This window comes from Vulpes vulpes, chromosome 7 (genome assembly GCF_048418805.1).
Source record: "Vulpes vulpes isolate BD-2025 chromosome 7, VulVul3, whole genome shotgun sequence".
NCBI classification, from domain to species: domain Eukaryota; kingdom Metazoa; phylum Chordata; class Mammalia; order Carnivora; family Canidae; genus Vulpes; species Vulpes vulpes.
Genome location: NC_132786.1, coordinates 101,722,011 through 101,739,290, shown reverse-complemented (window position 1 = coordinate 101,739,290; position 17,280 = coordinate 101,722,011). Strand labels below are relative to the sequence as shown.

The window sequence follows — 17,280 nt, the reverse complement described above, 5'->3', positions numbered from 1 at the left end:
ATATAATGCTACAAAGAAATATATCTTTGGATTTACACATGCTTTGTATTCTCATTTCTAACCCCAAATTGTGATCAAAGATGAAATGATAATGTTAATTTCTATCCCTGTTGATGATAAGAAAATTAAATATATTTTCTGTTGAGACATGATTCACATAACATAAAATTCATTGTTTTAGGGTGAAAATATAGTGGTTTTTGGTATAGTAATAATGTTGTGCAACTAACACCAGCATCTAATTCCATCACACCAAAAAGAAACTCCATACCAGTTAGTTACTCCTAATTACCCCTCCCCCTATCTCTGGCAACAACTGATCTACTTTCTGTTTATGGGTTTGGGTATTCTGGGCATTTCATAAAAATAAAACCTATTTTTTAAAATTTGTTTAGACACTACCAGAAACATCTTTATCAAATTATGCTACAAATTTGAAAGACAAGAGTTCTTTAGTTTCATCTCTGTATAAAGTTATCCAGGAACCACAAAGTGAGGTAAGTACTTTTACAGTTTATTGTACTAGTAGTATTCAATTGATTGATTGATTGATTTTAAATTTTTTATTATGAAATATAACATACATATAGAAAAGTAAGAAAAGATGTTTAAGGAACTTTAGTATATCTTATGGATTTTTATCTGATTACATTTGAGAAATGGGTTGGAGAGGATGAGAGTAAAATACTATATCTTCAAAAACTGGTAGAGTTGAAAAAAAAAAAGAACTATAGTAACATGAACTTCACTGTACCATCTCCTAGGCCAAGAAATAGAATTACTACCATATTCTAAAAGCCATCTCTGAACATGTTCCTCCTCTTCCTCTACCTATTTGCCTGTCTGTTTATCTATCTTGTTAGAGGTAGCCTAGAAAGTCAAGATAATTATATGTATTGACAGATTCAACAAATATTTGTTTGCTCATTATGAGCTAGCTTCAATGCTAGGCAATAGAAAATCAAAGATAAATAACACATGGTCTTTATCCTGAAAGAAGAAAGAGGGAGAAAATAAGTAAATACATGTTTTCAAGGCAATGCCTAGATAGATACGCACAATTCCAGGTATGCGAGGTGAAAGGACATTCCAAACTGTTGGATTAGTATATAGAGGGCTGAGAAAATGCAAAACATTTAAGGATGGCAACCAGTTTGGCTCAGCTGGTGTTTCTCTGTCCTTCCTTCTTTTCTCTTGCCCCCATCTTTTTTCCTTCTTTAGAAAGAAAATTTAGTTTGAAGGTGATAAAATGACCTATACTCCAGATCCTGGTGCTTACAAATCCCACCATTCATAGTAGAAATAGAAAAGGATTGGAGATAGCGTGGGAAAAAAGGCATGGCATTTGGGAAAAAAAATAGGCTAATGCAATAGTTAACAAGAGAATAAGAGTGGTACTGAACTAAAGCTGGAAAGATTGGTTTAGGCTGTAACCATGGTGAGCCTTGAATTCCATCATAAGCAGTTTAGACTTTTTTTGCACTAAAGGCATGACCTGATCAGATTATTGTTTCAGGAAGTTGACTATGTGGAGGATAGATTGGAGAATAGAAAAATTGAAAGCAACAGATGCTAGGACAATAGCCTAGGAAGGAGCTATTGAGAATGGAAAGAGATGGAGTAGAGGGGAGGGATATGAGGTATGTAGTTCTTTTTGTACCTAAGTTTGGTAGATCACATGGCAGGTCTAACACCACCAATGTTATTATTCAGTGGTAAAATAACATAATCTTGAGTCTGGTCCCATGTGGGTCTATGCGTCCTTTGGATGAAGCTCTTAAAACTACAGTCTATTTTATTTATTTTATTGTATTTGGGAAGGGGTTCTGGAAAAACCCATCTTCTACTGATGATGCTGTAAAGTGCATCATGACTTTTACAGGCTGAAGAAAAGAGTAGGGATGAAATTGATAAGCCCAAAACTTTATTTGGAATAACTGAATAAAACAATCATATTTTGCTTCTTCCTTCCTTCTCCCCAATGTTTTTAAATTTGTGTAGTACGTATAGGTAGCTTATTTTCTTGAAGGGTTTTAGTTTTTAATTATTGGGTGGAAGGTATTTTACAGTTTTCATGTTTGAGAATTATTTCACCAAATAGAATAAGAATAGATATATGCTTTATTATTTTTTTAATTAAATCTTGTTTCTAATAGACTAGCTTGGTTCATAGCATTTCTTTTATTCAAAATGAATACAGTTCTCATTGTTCAGAGTAGTAGTTCTCAAAATATTTGTGGTGAAGGACCAGTTTTTAAAAAAGTTTCAATCTGTCACAGACCTATATATGTAGCTAATATACAATGATGAATGTGCAACTCACATCATATGTGAAGTACCACACAAATTTGATAAACCCCTACTGATCTATACTATATCCTGTTCAGTAAGTGTGCTGATCACCTACTTGGATGTAAAAGTTTCTAAATGTTTCCTTGCAATTTCTGTATTTACATTGTTGGGCACTGGTGACATTTGTGGATAGTCTTTGGTTCATGGACCACACTTTTAGAAGCACTGGTTTAGGAAGTTTTGCATGTAAGTTTGTTTTATGTTTTTAACTTGATTCATGTGGTAAAGATGGTGTATTCTATATCTTAAAACACAACTCAATCTTAAAAAATATATTTAGAAGTGCTTCTAAAATATAATGGTGTAATCTAATATCATAACCTCCCTTTTTCTCTTTAGAATATTTTGTATCTCAATTTGGAGATATTCCTAAAATGTTGATATTATTCATTGTCTTTTGCATTTTTGAAATTTGGGACATTGTTTTGGGTGTTTTTTAAAGTTTAGCAAATTTAGTACTTGGATTTTATTAATAGAACTTTTTCACTATTCAGTTTATTTTATTTAATAAGCATTTATTGAACCCATATAATGTGCCAGAAATCACTTAGAAATGTAGCAGTGAAAAATATAGTCCTAATTCTTGATCTTTTGGATTAGAACTTGTATTATGGTAGGTAAAATAGATATTAAGCAAATACTTAAATGTATAATACAGTGTTGGGTAGTGATAAAACCATGAAGAAAAATAAAGTGGAGTAGGAGGAAGTTTGTGTTGAGGTTCAGGAGGTATTGGTTGAATCAGCTCTGAATGGATTAGGGAGAAAAAATAAAACTAGGGGCAAGAGTTTTCCAGGAGAGGGAGTAGTTGTAACTGCAAAGACCCTGTGATAGAAAATGTGTAGTATGTTCAAGAAATTATAGAGGCAGTTTATGGGTACAATGCGGTTTGCCTGAGTGGTCCTTTTAATTGACTGTAACTTTAAGACAGGCATATGATTAAAGGCTAACAGACCTCAAGTGTGTTATGAAATCAGTTGTTTTGTGAAAGAGCCACATAGTGTCTCTTTGGTATTCTGGGCATAGGGAGCCCAAAGTGTCTCTTTGGTATTCTGGGCATAGGGAGCCCAAAGTATGGAGCGACCACTCAGGGCCTACTAACAGCTGAATGGTGGTATCCTTCCAACTTCTTAAAAATCTTTTTCCTACCTCTGTTCTTCAGGAATAGCTCAATGTAAAAAAAAAAAAAAATTAATTTGCAAGATTTTCATAACTTTTCCCCAACTTCTATCCCTGCTTTAGTCATTGAAAGGCATTTTAATGTCACATTTCTATTACTATTAGAAATCTCTCTGAGGATAGTCTTCTTATCTGCAAAAACTTTATAAAATAAATAATAATAAACTTTATAAACTTTATAAAAGTTTATTTGTAACTTACTTGTTTTAGAATCCAGAATGAATTTTAGAATGGAAAGAAGGTACATGATTTTTAGGTTCTCATTAGACCCATAAAAAGCCCATTTAATACCTGAAAATATACTTGAAGTGCAGCTCTCTTAGTAGTACTGTAAAATCTACCCACCAAATATAACAATATGTCCATGAGAAAATATGTACAAAAATTCAAATACTGTTAATACATCATATTCTAATGTTCCATTTACTTGTCTCAAATATATTCAAGTTAGGTAAGTCAAATACTGCCTGTTTTTCTTACAGTATATATCTTTCCTGATATTTTTCAGGTATGTTTGTAAAGGAGTCAAAAAGTGTTAGCTCCCAGTTCTGACCTTTGTGAGCTGCATAATTTTGGTTATAGTAGATAGTCTCTTTGTCTCAATTTCCATATGTAGAAAGTATGGATAATGATATTTTACCTACAATGTTGTGGGAATTGAACAGGTTCAGGTACTTTGAAAGCACTTTGCATGTATTAAAATACTGCACAGATAATGCATTTCTCTCTGTCTTGGTTTGACATGCATAATTTCATCTAACCTCACTGTAACATAATGATTTCTCCACCCCTTTGAAGCTGTCTTCATTTGGTTCTGCTTTCATAAAACAAAAGCTCATTTAATTTTAGATTTTAATTGGTTATAAGACCTTTTGAAGGTATTTTGATTAAAATTGATTGTGTGTTCATGCAGACTTGAATAAATTTTTTTAAATACATTTTCAACATAAGATTTCATAATTTACCAAATACTTGTTAGAAAATATCAATTGATTTAACCAAAGTTTTCCCAGGTATTTAAAGATGAGGGATCTTACACAACAATACAAGATTGCTGACACTGGTCCACGAAGAAATTTAAAAAACCCTACCTTGAAAGCCAAACATTTCACTTCCAGTTTTTCTTTTTTCCTACCCCCTGAACCCAATTATTCCAAATTCCTACCTTAAAAATGTCCCTTGTGACATAGGAATGGGGTTACTTTGCTTCCAACCCTCCACTTTCCTGTTACCCTTGCTGTGCCACAGTAGACGCCTGTTGCCTCTTGACAACCACTTCGGGAGTGAGAGAAAAATATTCCTTAACTGTCAGAAGTTAGATAATTTTTCAACAGGAAAGACTAGTTTGACTTAATGTTTATTGAAGTGTAACTTTCACTACATCTTGTGTAAGTAATATTGACTTTAATTGTACCCAATATTTACATATTTAGCATATTTGAAATAAAAATATCCACTGTATGTTAGTTTCTATTCATTACAATTACTGGAAATAGAAAATTTGTTTAGTAAATTGACTTAAATCTATTGCCTAAGTTGGTGAAGTGAATGAATTATAGTTCAGGAAAATACAATAGCCTAATGTTTTGAAAAATCAGTACCTTGTAAATCTCTTCACATATTTATGACTTGTGTGTGATCATTGTATATGCTTTAAGATGGTATTTATAAAAAGAGTCTCTTATGTTAACTTTCTGATTTTAAAAAAAGGTCTATGATATAGATTCAGTCAGCTCTGTTAGCTGGGTAATGCTGGCATGTGGTGGGAGAGAAAAGGTTAGAGATAACTCCAAATTGTGTTTCAAATAAAATAACAGCAATGTTTAGATTTCCCAGGGGCAATCAACCATGGTTACGATAGGGATCTAGATTTAGGGGTGCTGTAATTATTCAGCTATTCCACATACATTGCTGTTGGATGCTGCCTAATTATAAGCTCAGGAGGGTGATACGATGATAACTACCTAGGGTTCCCATTTCAATTTCTCCAACTCTATACCTAATCATGTATAAATTGACATGTTTTATCAGGAAGATAGGATATTAAGGAAGAAACTTCTTACAACCTAACTATTTTAATAAGTTAAAAAGATATGGTATAAATAACAATACCACCTTAGAATTATAGATTATTTTAAAGTTTACAAGTACTTCCAAATACATTTATTTTGAACTGTTTGGCCTTCCACTGGAAGTAAACTTGCAATTTGCTAAATAGCTTAGCAGTAAATAGTTTTGCTTTCAAAAACATGAAAACATTTATATATTTCAGTAATTACCAATCAGGGAAAACGATTTATATTTCATATGTCAATGTCATTCAAATATAATTTAATCCTTGAATTAACACTGCCTTTTTTCCAGTTGCTAGAACCTGTCTGTCACCAGCTGTTTGAATTCTATCGCAGTGGAGAAGAACAGTTGCTTCGATTTACACTGCAGTTTCTTCCAGAATTGATTTGGTGCTACCTTGCAGTCTCAGCCAGCAGAAATGTGCATAGCAGTGGATGTATTGAAGCTCTTCTTCTAGGGGTTTACAATTTGGTTTGTATTTAATGCACTTAACAAATGTTTGCAAAAAGCAAATATATAACCTTTTAGGCAAAAATGAATACATAGTATCATACTACTAGTATACTACATAGTATCAACTACTTTTCAGTTTAGTAAAGCTAATATTTGTTTTCATATATCAAATGATTCATAGCTCATTCTCTCAAAAATAACTCTATGGAGGTTGAAAGCTATATGGGCAAACATGTAATTATGTAAATATAATTTTTTGGATTGATTAAAGACTAAAAATCAGACCATTTCAGTTCTTTTATGGTGGTATCTAAAAATAATTAGTGTTGAATTTTAAATTTTTCAAATTTAAAATCTATTGTCTGTAAATTGTCTTTTAATGACCTTCATAAAACGCTTGGGAGAAAAGATCTAGTGAAATAGGTAAAACCAAAATTTCATAAAATCTGGACTGTCTCATGAGTTCATACTACTGATTTAAATATAGTTTTCATTACTCTTTGTGTATCGATTAGTAGGTATTCTAGGTATTTAAGGTTTGTAATTTTTATTTTTTTTATTTATTTTTTTTATTTTTATTTTTTTTAAGGTTTGTAATTTTTAAAAAGGAAAAGAAATTTAAGGCCTTGTCTTGATATATTTTATAATTATGTTAATTGATTTAGGAAATATAACTTTTTACATGAGAAAAATCAGTGATTATTAACATACTACACATCTCTATTTCAGCCATCCTATATTACTTATATCTTAAAGATGAAGGTTAACCTCTTGGTGTTTATAAATAATTCATAATTGATTACCATAGTTTATGATTTTTAGCTGACTTTAAAATTCCTTTCCTTTCAGGTTTCTTTTTAGACTAACAGTTTAAAATTAGTTTTTAAGCTTATGCATAAGAAATAAATGTTTTAAGATTTTTTTTTCACTTTTATAGGAAATAGTTGACAAACAGGGACATAGCAAAGTATTGAGTTTTACGATTCCATCTTTATCCAAACCATCTGTATATCATGAAGTAAGTGACATTTTATCAAAGTAAATTTTTTGGTTCTAAGATTTGTAGGTCCTATAAATGAGAGTCTGGTTATTGAGGCTCCTCCCCCCAAATTGATTAATTTATTGGTATCTTAAAAAGTAAAAACGCCAGAAAAAGTATTTACTATTCCCAAAGTGAAATGAGAAATCAGAATCATAAAACTTTAAAATCTGATTGTTTAAGAGATCTATTGAAATATTGATTTTGAAATATTTTTCTCTTCTGATGGATAAAAGTAGTCTAATATTTTTATATGTGGCAATTATGTATTTCTGGAGTTGAATTTTTTAAGTCCTTATTTTAATTCAAGTGTAGCTTACATACAATGTAATGTATTCAACTATTCTATACATCATCTGTATTGGTATAAAAGTTTTGAAGTTAAACTATTTTTATTTCTATTTGTGGTTTAGTTTTTAATTATTTTTAAGCCTTTGAGCAGAAAATTTAGTAGGGAATCACAATATTCTTAAGACATGATGTTCATGGCAATCATTCTTAGTGGTATATATATTAACATATTTTCAACAGAATGGCTTTTTTTTTTCTTTATTCAAATGTTTTTAGCCTTCCAGCATTGGGTCCATGGCTCTGACTGAGAGTGCACTATCCCAGCATGGTTTGTCAAAAGTTGTGTACAGTGGACCTCACCCCCAAAGGGAGATGCTGACAGCACAGAATAGGTATACCATGGAGATATAACTTACTATCCCACTACACTGATATTTAAGAAAATTGTTTTAGTAGATTTATAAGTAATGTTTAATAAACTCTATGTGACAATTTAACAAATATTTGGTCATTTAATACAAGAGAAAAACACATTGTCTTGCTTTGTTTATACTTCGATTCAGATGTATTTTTAAAAGACGTTTTAAAATAAGTTTCAGATGACTGTGACTTGAGAAGTCTTTTTTTTCTTTTTAGTTTTGTATTGTTATTGATATGGTTATATTGTATGGGTCTATTCTATAACGTAGTATCTTTCCATAATGTCTGCCTAATTATGGTTGACTTCTTAGAATTCTAAAGGCTTGTAAATATTGTTTTCATTTGTCTTCAGGTTTGAAGTGTTAACATTCCTTTTGTTGTGTTACAATGCTGCCTTAACCTACATGCCCAGTGTTTCTCTTCAATCATTGTGTCAAATTTGTTCAAGGTAAATAAAAATTCAAATTTTTTTAATATTGAAATATATGAATCTAGGATTGCTAGTTTGTTACATACCTAAGTTATTTTTGTTTTGTTTAATCCTTTGTCTAAAACATTCAAGAAGTTAATATAAATCTCAGCCTAGCCAACATACAGAAAGCTCCCAGTAAATGACAGCTCCAAAAAACATAATGAAGACGGTAAAGGTGAATAACATTTTAGTGGAATATTTATTTTTTTTTATTTTTTAAAGATTTATTTATTTATTCATGAGAGAGAGAGAGAAGCAGAGACACAGGAGGAGGGAGAAGCAGGCTCCATGCCGGGAGCTCGACGTGGACTCGATCCTGGGACTCCAGGATCGCGCCCTGGGCCAAAGGCAGGCGCTAAACCGCTGAGCCACCCAGGGATCCCTTTTTTTTTTTTTAAGATTTATTTATTTATTCATGTGAGAGAGAGAGAGAGAGAGAGAAGCAGAGACACAGGAGGAGGGAGATTAGTGGAATATTTAATCAGAAAAGAATCATGCCGTATAATTAAAAGGATGGAACTGTTAGGACCTTTTGATTTTTGGCATGTGTTTGGTTTTTGTTTTGTTACTTTGTTTTTATTTATTTTTATTGTGCTCTAATCTGGTACCAAGAACAAGTAAGAGATACTGGTTTTTAGGCTCTCCTTGCTAAACAAAAAAAAAAAAAAAAAGGAAAGAAAACTTGGGCCAAGAGGTTGCTTAAATAAATTATGATAGTTCCTAGGTATACTATGCAAACGTTTAAAAATTGTATTTTAAATGGGTATTTAATGATAGTATATATGGTATGATTCCAGCATTGACTGAGTATGACCAGAATATTAATAATACTTATGTCTAATTAGTGGAATTGTGGTTTATTTTCATTTTCTCCTGTATGATTTTTTATCATTCTTTAAATTTTCTATGGTGAACATACTTTTTAAAAAAGAAAACAAAACAGAAGACAGAAAATGCCTTTGGTAACTCAAGTAAATAAGGGAAAAATGGAATTAAGGGATTTTTAGACTAATTTAGTTTTGGGGAACTTATTTAGAAGATGCAATTTTGTTTTTTTTAAAAGATTTTATTTATTTATTCATGAGAGACACAGAGAAAGAGGCAGAGACATAGGCAGAGGGAGAAGCAGGCTTCCCCACAGGGAACCTGATGCAGGACTTGATCCCAGGATCCTTGGATCACAATCTGAGGCGAAGGCAGATGCTCAACCACTGAGCCATCCAGGCACCCCTAGAAGATGCAACTTTGGAAAGTTGGTAAGAAGGAGGGTGTCTAGAGCAATACTTAGAAATCAAATCAAAACAAACAGAAAAGCAGAAATTGATACCTAATAGGATAGAAAACCATGCAGGACTAGAGGGAGAAGGGAAGTAACAAGGCAAAAGACTTGTTAGAGAGATAGAGAAGTGGGGAATCTTTCAGATGACTCCTGAGTTGGAATTTAGTTATATTTCCTAGACCTTGGAAGGCACCAATTTGCTGATATTCCTATTTGCTGAGTCTTTCTAACATGTTTCTCATTTTAAATCCTTTAAAGGCAGAGGTGTCCAGAGTTTTGAATTTCACAGATCTATAAAATTTCAAAAAAAATTAGACTGGGTGGGGTATCTACATAACATTGCCACCCTTTTATTTGTCAAGTCATTATGTTATAAATATCTATCATGAACATTATTTAACAAAAGGGAGACTATGTTAACACCAAAAGAGGTTGGTGGCGGGGAGCAGAAGAGAGGGACAACAATTTATATGTTAAAAATGGGATGTTTAGCTTTTCTTGTTTTGTATTTCACTATGGTCTAGGGAAAACTTTGTTAATGGACTAAAATGAATGTGAAGACCAGTCAAGTACTTCAGAAACATTTATTTAAGGGGTAACTTGATGCAACAACTTTTACCCGTAGAATTTAAAATGTACTACAAAGCCCAGGTTCTGCTCTAAAGTAGTGTCTTATGTGGTAGGACCCAGGAATAATGTTCTAATACATTTGAAGTTCTAATGTTCTAATATAGATAGATGTCCTAATATAACCTCCTAAATAAGAACAACTACTGATATTTTCTTGAAACTACTGATGCAAAAGTTAGGAAAGAACATGTGTCACTGTTTTCTGTCCTGTGTAACTCCTATGAACTGCTCTCTAATACAATTACTTTTACATTCTTGGTAGAAAATTGCTAACATGCCAGTTTTAACTAATGAGGGAACTGGATAAGCCTTCAAAAACACAAGTATTATCTGGTTTTAAAAACAAAGAGAAATACAGATTAAAAACTAGCTTATAGGGTTTTGGCCAAAGAAGATTTTAGTAGAGACATTAGATTAATTCTATGCCAAAGAAAAATTGAAAAAAAGAAATTTTGTATAGATGTTCACCAGTTGTTTTTCTGTTTTTTTTTTTTTTTTTTAAGATTTTATTTATTTATTCACGAGGGACACAGAGAGAGAGGCAGAGACATAGGCAGAGGGAGAAGCAGGCTCCCTATGGGGAGCCCGATCTAGGACTCGATCCCAGGACTCAGGGATTGCTCAACCACTGAGCCACCCAGGTGTCCCAATGTTCATCAGTTTTAAGAAAATGAGGGAGGAAAGAGATCTAACTAATTCAAAAGACATGAGCTATTTAAGTAATGCTAACTCTTAAGCTACAGAAGGTGATAGAAGAGGAACTCTCAAATTTGTCATATCTTTTTTTTAGTTTGCTTTTTTTTTGATTCCCTATTACTGTGTTCTCAATATCTTAAAATCTAGTTATTTCTCTAATTCCTGATTTTCTTAATCATTTATCAAATATTCTAATTAAAATATTTTGTACAATTTTAAGACTAATAGAAAAGAATTAGAAAACACTTGTATCTAATCAAGCAAAGCCTCCTCCATATCTATTGAAAGAAAATTGATTACAGAACTGTGATGACAATAAGTTATAAATGGTTATGATATTTAAAGAACAAGAGCTTCCTGATGATCTTAGTCCTAGTTTAGATTTTCCTACAGAATAAAGTCATCACACTGTTTTATAGCTAATCCAGCTTTTTGGCCACATGGTAATTGTTTGAATTTGCTGCTCAGTTTAGTTGTTGATGACTATGCCAAAATGATTGACTGGGTCATCTAGGAGGAAGGATATATATATATAAATATATATATATGTATTTATATACATATATAAATACAACCAGAAATATGTCATGGAATATTTGAGCTGGATTCAGTGACAGTGTATCCCATTCTTTCTTTAACTTTCCGATTATAATGAATTGTGGAAGTAATTAAAACAATCTTAGACACTTCCTACCCTTCACCATACATACAAATCCATTCTACTCAGCAAAAATCTGTTTGGTTGCTGTGAGCTTTGCTTTCCTGATTCAGGCTTATGGCCAGCTCAATAGCCTGTTTTCCTGCTGTATGACATGTGCGGACCACTCAAAGAAGAGACCTGAAAAGAGTCAAAAGAACTAGACTGAATGAGTTTCAGTCAATAAATTTTTGTTGTCCCTAATACTAAACATTATATATGGCCCTCCTAAAAGGAATGTAACCACCAATACTGCAAGTAAGCTTTGTTGGTATATACTGAAGTCCTCTAAACTGTGGGAAATAATTTTCTTTTTTTACTGTTGACTTCTTTTGTAACACAAGGCTGTTTAACAAATGGCTTATCTTGCCTTTTGATGTAGAATATAAATTTTAAAGATGAAACTATACTAAGCTAGTAAGTTAAATTCTTTCCCACTGTCAAAGGGAGTCTCCTGATTTTCTTTACCTGTGAGTCACCTAGTTGACTGACTTGGATGTATACTACTATGAATTCTTGATCAGTGTATTTGTTCTTATATATCTACAGTAAAACCCTGCCTGTCTCCTCACTACTAAATCAGCCTTCCTGACCATATAAACAGATTTCTTCTATTAAGAATACCTTTGTGCAATTAAACCACTCTGTGGATTAATTCTCCTGATAAAGCTGTGTGTGTGTGTGTGTGTGTGTGTGTGTGTATAATATGCCCACATAATATATATCAATATATATTTTTATATTTATATACATACATACTTAACACAGTATATGCCACCTTATCATCATTTAGTAAATGATAGCTATTATATATTATACAGTAATTATGAGCACACATGTTCACTATGGATGCTTAGCATCTCTTTTTTCTTGTCTGTTTGCTACTACTATCAACAGTTCTAGAGCATATTTTATACTAGATCATTCCTTCTTGAAAGAACCTATAGTTGACTTTTCACTTATTTTATTTATAAACTTTTTTTAACCTATCTAAATATTCTCCATCCTTTACAACCCAATTAAAACAATCTTTTCTCTTCCAACTTGAGCACAGTTTTGTGTGTGATATTCTCTTGAGGAAAGTGATAGGAGATTCAGACTTTATTAAGCTCCTCATTCCAAAAAGCAGAAGCATGGGAACAGAATAGTGTCCAATACTGTGCAACAGTTCTTCTGTTTTCTTTTTTTTCCCTACTTCCCTGTTTTCTCTTCACCTGAACTTATTTCCCTTTCCCCACTACTTAAAAAGCAGAGCAGAAAAGGAAGAGGATTTAAAATTGTTTTGTTTTATTTCATATCTATATCTGTTACCCAGGTGGAGAGGAAATAGAACTGGACCAAGTTATAAATATTTCTCAAATTAAAAATTAGAAAAATATTTTTCCCTTTATTCAGCTAATTTTTACTACCCGGTCTGATGATCTGTTAGTAGTTAATCTATTTTCTTTTCTAGTTTAGATTCTGGCATATTCATGAATAAATACTCCCTCCAGTTAGCCTCACTGGAATTGTGCCTTCTGATTATTTTGTGGTTTATAACTCAAAATATTTTGACAACAATCTCAAAAGTTTACTTTCAGGCTGGAATGAGACAGTGTCTTTCAACAGTGTCATGGCAACAGTTTTCCTCACTAAAAATTGATACTTAGAACTTCCTACCAGAAATATATTTACTGGGGATCCCCAGGTGGCTCAGCGGTTTAGCGCCTGCCTTCGGCTGGGGTGTGATCCTGGGGTCCCGGGATCGAGTTCCGCATTGGGCTCCCTGCGTGGGGCCTGATTCTTCCTCTGCCTATGTCTCTGCCTCTCTCTCTCTCTCTGTGTGTCTCTCATGAATGAATAAATAAAATCTTAAAAAAAAAAAAAGAAATGTATTTACAAAATATGCCTTCCAAAAGGATTTTTATTTTAATGTGGTCAATGAATTTGGGAAACATCTATATGTGACTGAAGAGTAAATTTAATACAGAAATAGGAGTTATATCACTCAGGTGCTTTTGTGTAGGGTTGAGTCCCTATGTTTTGAATTTGTAAAAGAAAACAATTTTAGATACTCTTTTGAAACAGAGGAGTCAGGCATTCATAGGGCATTGATATTTTTATTTGTTCTGCATTTTATTTAAATTGAATAAAGGATCTCTGAGAAAAGAATATCCTTAAATAGATCAGAGAACTAAAGAGTAAATCAGAGAATTCTTGATTAAAAGGAATGGAGAAAGGAGGGTTAAGAGGTACTATTAATGATGCAGCTGGATAGGACTGGATTATTTTGTGTCTCAGCTCAAATGTCACTTTCTTGGAGAGACCTTCCATGGCCATCTTTCTAAAGTAGCACCTTCTTACCTCAATTTATTTTCTTTTAGCACTTCTTATAACACTATAATTACCTGGTTTCTTCATTGGGTATATAGTCTATCAACTGCTGGAACTTCACGAAGTCAGGAACCTTTGATGTCTTGTTCTCTATGGTGTCCTCAGAGTTTAGAAAAGTGCCTGGCATATGGCAGAAACCTAGGAACTGTTTGTTAAATGAATGAAAAATAGATTATCTCTTCCCCCTTCAGATTTATGATCCATTAAATACAACTAAGATTAAAGGAAATAATTTGGTTTTTGCTTTTTAAAAGTCTTACATTGATAAATGCAAAATTCCTGCAGTCAGTTGCCACAACTGTGTAGTTTTTGTAGTTACAAAAAATTAACTGCTATGGTCTAAAAGTTTGTATCTTCCCAAAATTCATATGTTAAAATCTTAATGCCTAATGTGATGGTATTAGGAGGTGTTCTCATAGCCAAGAGATGGTACAAAGTTCCCTTGTTCCTTCTGCCATTGAGGATATAATGAAAAGTCTGTAACCCTGAAGAGAGGGCCACCGCGTTTTTTATATTTTGGTACAGCAGTCTGAATGGACTAAGACTAATCCTTTGCATTTCTGAATAAATGTTTTAGTATAATCTCTAACAGATTTCCTCATGGGCAGCTAGTAGAGGAAATGAGAGAACCTGGAATCTTGTTTCTTTTGTTAATCTTGCAAGTGTGTTAATATTTGAGAGAAATGTTTCTCTAGTTCTTACCTAAAGTAAATTTAAAAGTTGATTGACCATTCTAGACCTAGGGCAAAGTTGTTTTTTTTAAAAAATTGTGTATTAACTGCGATAACATTTTTTTGTTCATATCATGCCTCCTGAATCTTATACTTATTTCCTTATTTCTAAACCCGCATATCCAATCCAGTAGCCATCTCTATCAAGATGTCCTACAGATACCTTGTAAAAGTTAGAACTCTTTCTGGTGCAACTAACTGATAATCTATATAAAACTAGATTATACCAGAGAGAAATATTTTTGGCTCTTTGTACCTGGGAAGAGTAGGGATGGAACTGGCCTCAAGATCAAGTAGATTTAGAGGCTCAGTTGTTATCTGGATATACTCTCTCATCTCATCTTCTTCTGTTGGCATTGTATTTTTTTTTTCTTTTTGTAGGTAGGCTTCCTTCATGTGATAAAAATGGTGACCACAAGGAGCTAAAAGCTTACATTATTGTCTACCTTTAATGAACTCAGAAGAAAGCACTCCTTTCCTGTTTTTACTGTGAAAAACCAGGCAACAAAAAGACTGGTGTTGCCAGCCTGAGGCTTCTACAAACCCCTCTGGGGTCATGTTTGTTAGTGTTATTGGAAGAGTACTTATCAGTTTAAATATTGGTTTGGCTGTTAAAGATAAATAAGGGTAACTTAAATGATATTTATTTTTCTTTCCCATAAAAGTCCAAGTTGACAGATGTTTCTAAGGTGTTCAGTCTCCTTCTTTCTTGAGATTCCGCCATTCCCTAGGATGTTACTCTTGTCTGTATGGTGATGGATCACTGTTTTTACATCTGCCTTCCATCCTGCAAGAAGGGAGAAAGAGAGAGTGGAAGGCATGCAACTGCTCTTTAAGGGTGCAACCTAGAAGTCGCACCATTTCAGCCAGCACACTGTTGTCCAGAACTAATTACATGGTCACACTTAGATGCGAGGAGGGCCAGGAAATGTGGTCTCTTGTGGGTGGCCACTGTTCTAGTTAAAATTAGTTGGGGAGCATGGAGGAGAGGGTACCTTATATATGTTATATATATGTTATTAAAGGAAAGAAGGGAAAAATAGATGTTAGGGTACTGACCTTGTCGCAGGTGATTTTGTTATTTTATTTATACCACAATCACATAATTATACTTGACGATATAGGGAAAGACTAGTTCCTAAAGGTAAGAGGAGTAGAGGTGCTATTAAAATAAGACATTAGGGTGGCTCAGCGGTTTAGCACCTGCCTTAGGCCCAGGGCATGATCCTGGAGTCCTGGGATCGAGTCCCACATCGGGCTCCCTGCATGGAGCCTGCTTCTCCCTCTGCCTGTGTCTCTGCCTCTCTCTCTCTCTCTCTCTGTCTCTCTCTCTCTGTCTCTCATGAATAAATAAATAAAATATTTTTTAAAAATAAAATAAGACATTAGTGGCAGGGGGAGAGGTCATGGTAGACAAAAGTGACATCTATACCATATACCTACAAATCAACATATCTGAAACTTAGCATCTTCCAAAACAGTATTCTTATTCGTCCAAGTTCATTTAATCCCACTACCATCCAGCCAGCTATCCAAACTAAATGTGGGAATAATTATACACTCCTCTTGTTTTTTCAGTCTTAAGCTATAATTATACTTCCTAGGTGGGACTCCAATCCCACCCTTTCTCCTTCTTCCCACAATTATTTCTTTGGTTCAGGTCACCTTCATCACACTCGTTGGGTATTTTGATACTCCACTCCAGTTTCAGTGCACTGTTTCAGCATAGCCTGAGTGATATTTTGAAAAGACCAATCTGATCATGTCACTCCCTTGTTAAAATAAAAAAACAAAAACCTTCAGTTGCTTTCCATTGCCTGCATGATAAAACCTTGCAAGTTATAAGATACTGAACTCTAGTTAGCTTCTCTGTTATTTTCTAGTGTCTGAGCATTCCCTCCTACTACTATTGTCCCAGTCTCCTTGGTGTCATGTTCTTTTATCCTACTCTGTTTTTGCCTATTCCTATATTTTCACCAGGAAAATGCCACTTTTTCTTCAAGGCTCATTCTGGGAAGCCTTCTCTGACCCTCTGCTTCTTCCACTAGAGTTTACCACTGTCTCCTTTTGCTACCTCTGTAACTTATTCATTACAGATATTTGTTTACTACACAGTCTCCATGATTAAATTGTGCATCCCTGATGGAACTACATCTTTCATCTATATTCCTAGTGTCTGACACAAAATAAATCTTTAAAAATATTTACTGAATGAATAAATGAATTAATTGAAAAAATCCAATCTTTTATATATTGGTTCTCAGTTATTTACTACCATCCCTATCATAAAGGTATGTAAGGTGTAAGAAAATAAAATTTTCTGCATTTACTTTTTTAGATAATAAGAGGAGTTTCTAGTCTATTTTGAATATGTTTTTATAAAATCAAAATTCAAGTTGATTTTATTTCATGTACAGTTGATTTTTTTTCAGTTTTTATTTTAGTGGACTCTGGTTCCTTTAACAAAATACCATAGGCTAGGTGGCTTAAACAGTAGATGTTCATTTCTTACACTTCTGGCTGAGCAATCTAAGGTCAAGTAACCAGCAGATTCAGTTCCTGGTGAAGGCCCTCTTCCTGGCTTACAGGAAACTG

The 17,280-nt window shown here is 33.3% G+C and overlaps 1 protein-coding gene across 3 annotated transcripts in view; it reads left to right on the top strand.

The window, feature by feature from the left end:
• Positions 1–17,280, top strand: part of HYCC1 (hyccin PI4KA lipid kinase complex subunit 1) — a 98,553-nt gene that overhangs the window by 54,874 nt on the left and 26,399 nt on the right. For all 3 annotated transcript variants that reach the window (XM_025993152.2, XM_025993153.2, XM_072764533.1), the window contains exons 3-7: positions 396–497; positions 5,896–6,075; positions 6,995–7,075; positions 7,664–7,779; positions 8,160–8,255. In XM_025993152.2, the coding sequence (XP_025848937.1) occupies positions 396–497; positions 5,896–6,075; positions 6,995–7,075; positions 7,664–7,779; positions 8,160–8,255 (575 nt within the window). The remainder of the gene's footprint in view (positions 1–395; positions 498–5,895; positions 6,076–6,994; positions 7,076–7,663; positions 7,780–8,159; positions 8,256–17,280) is intronic.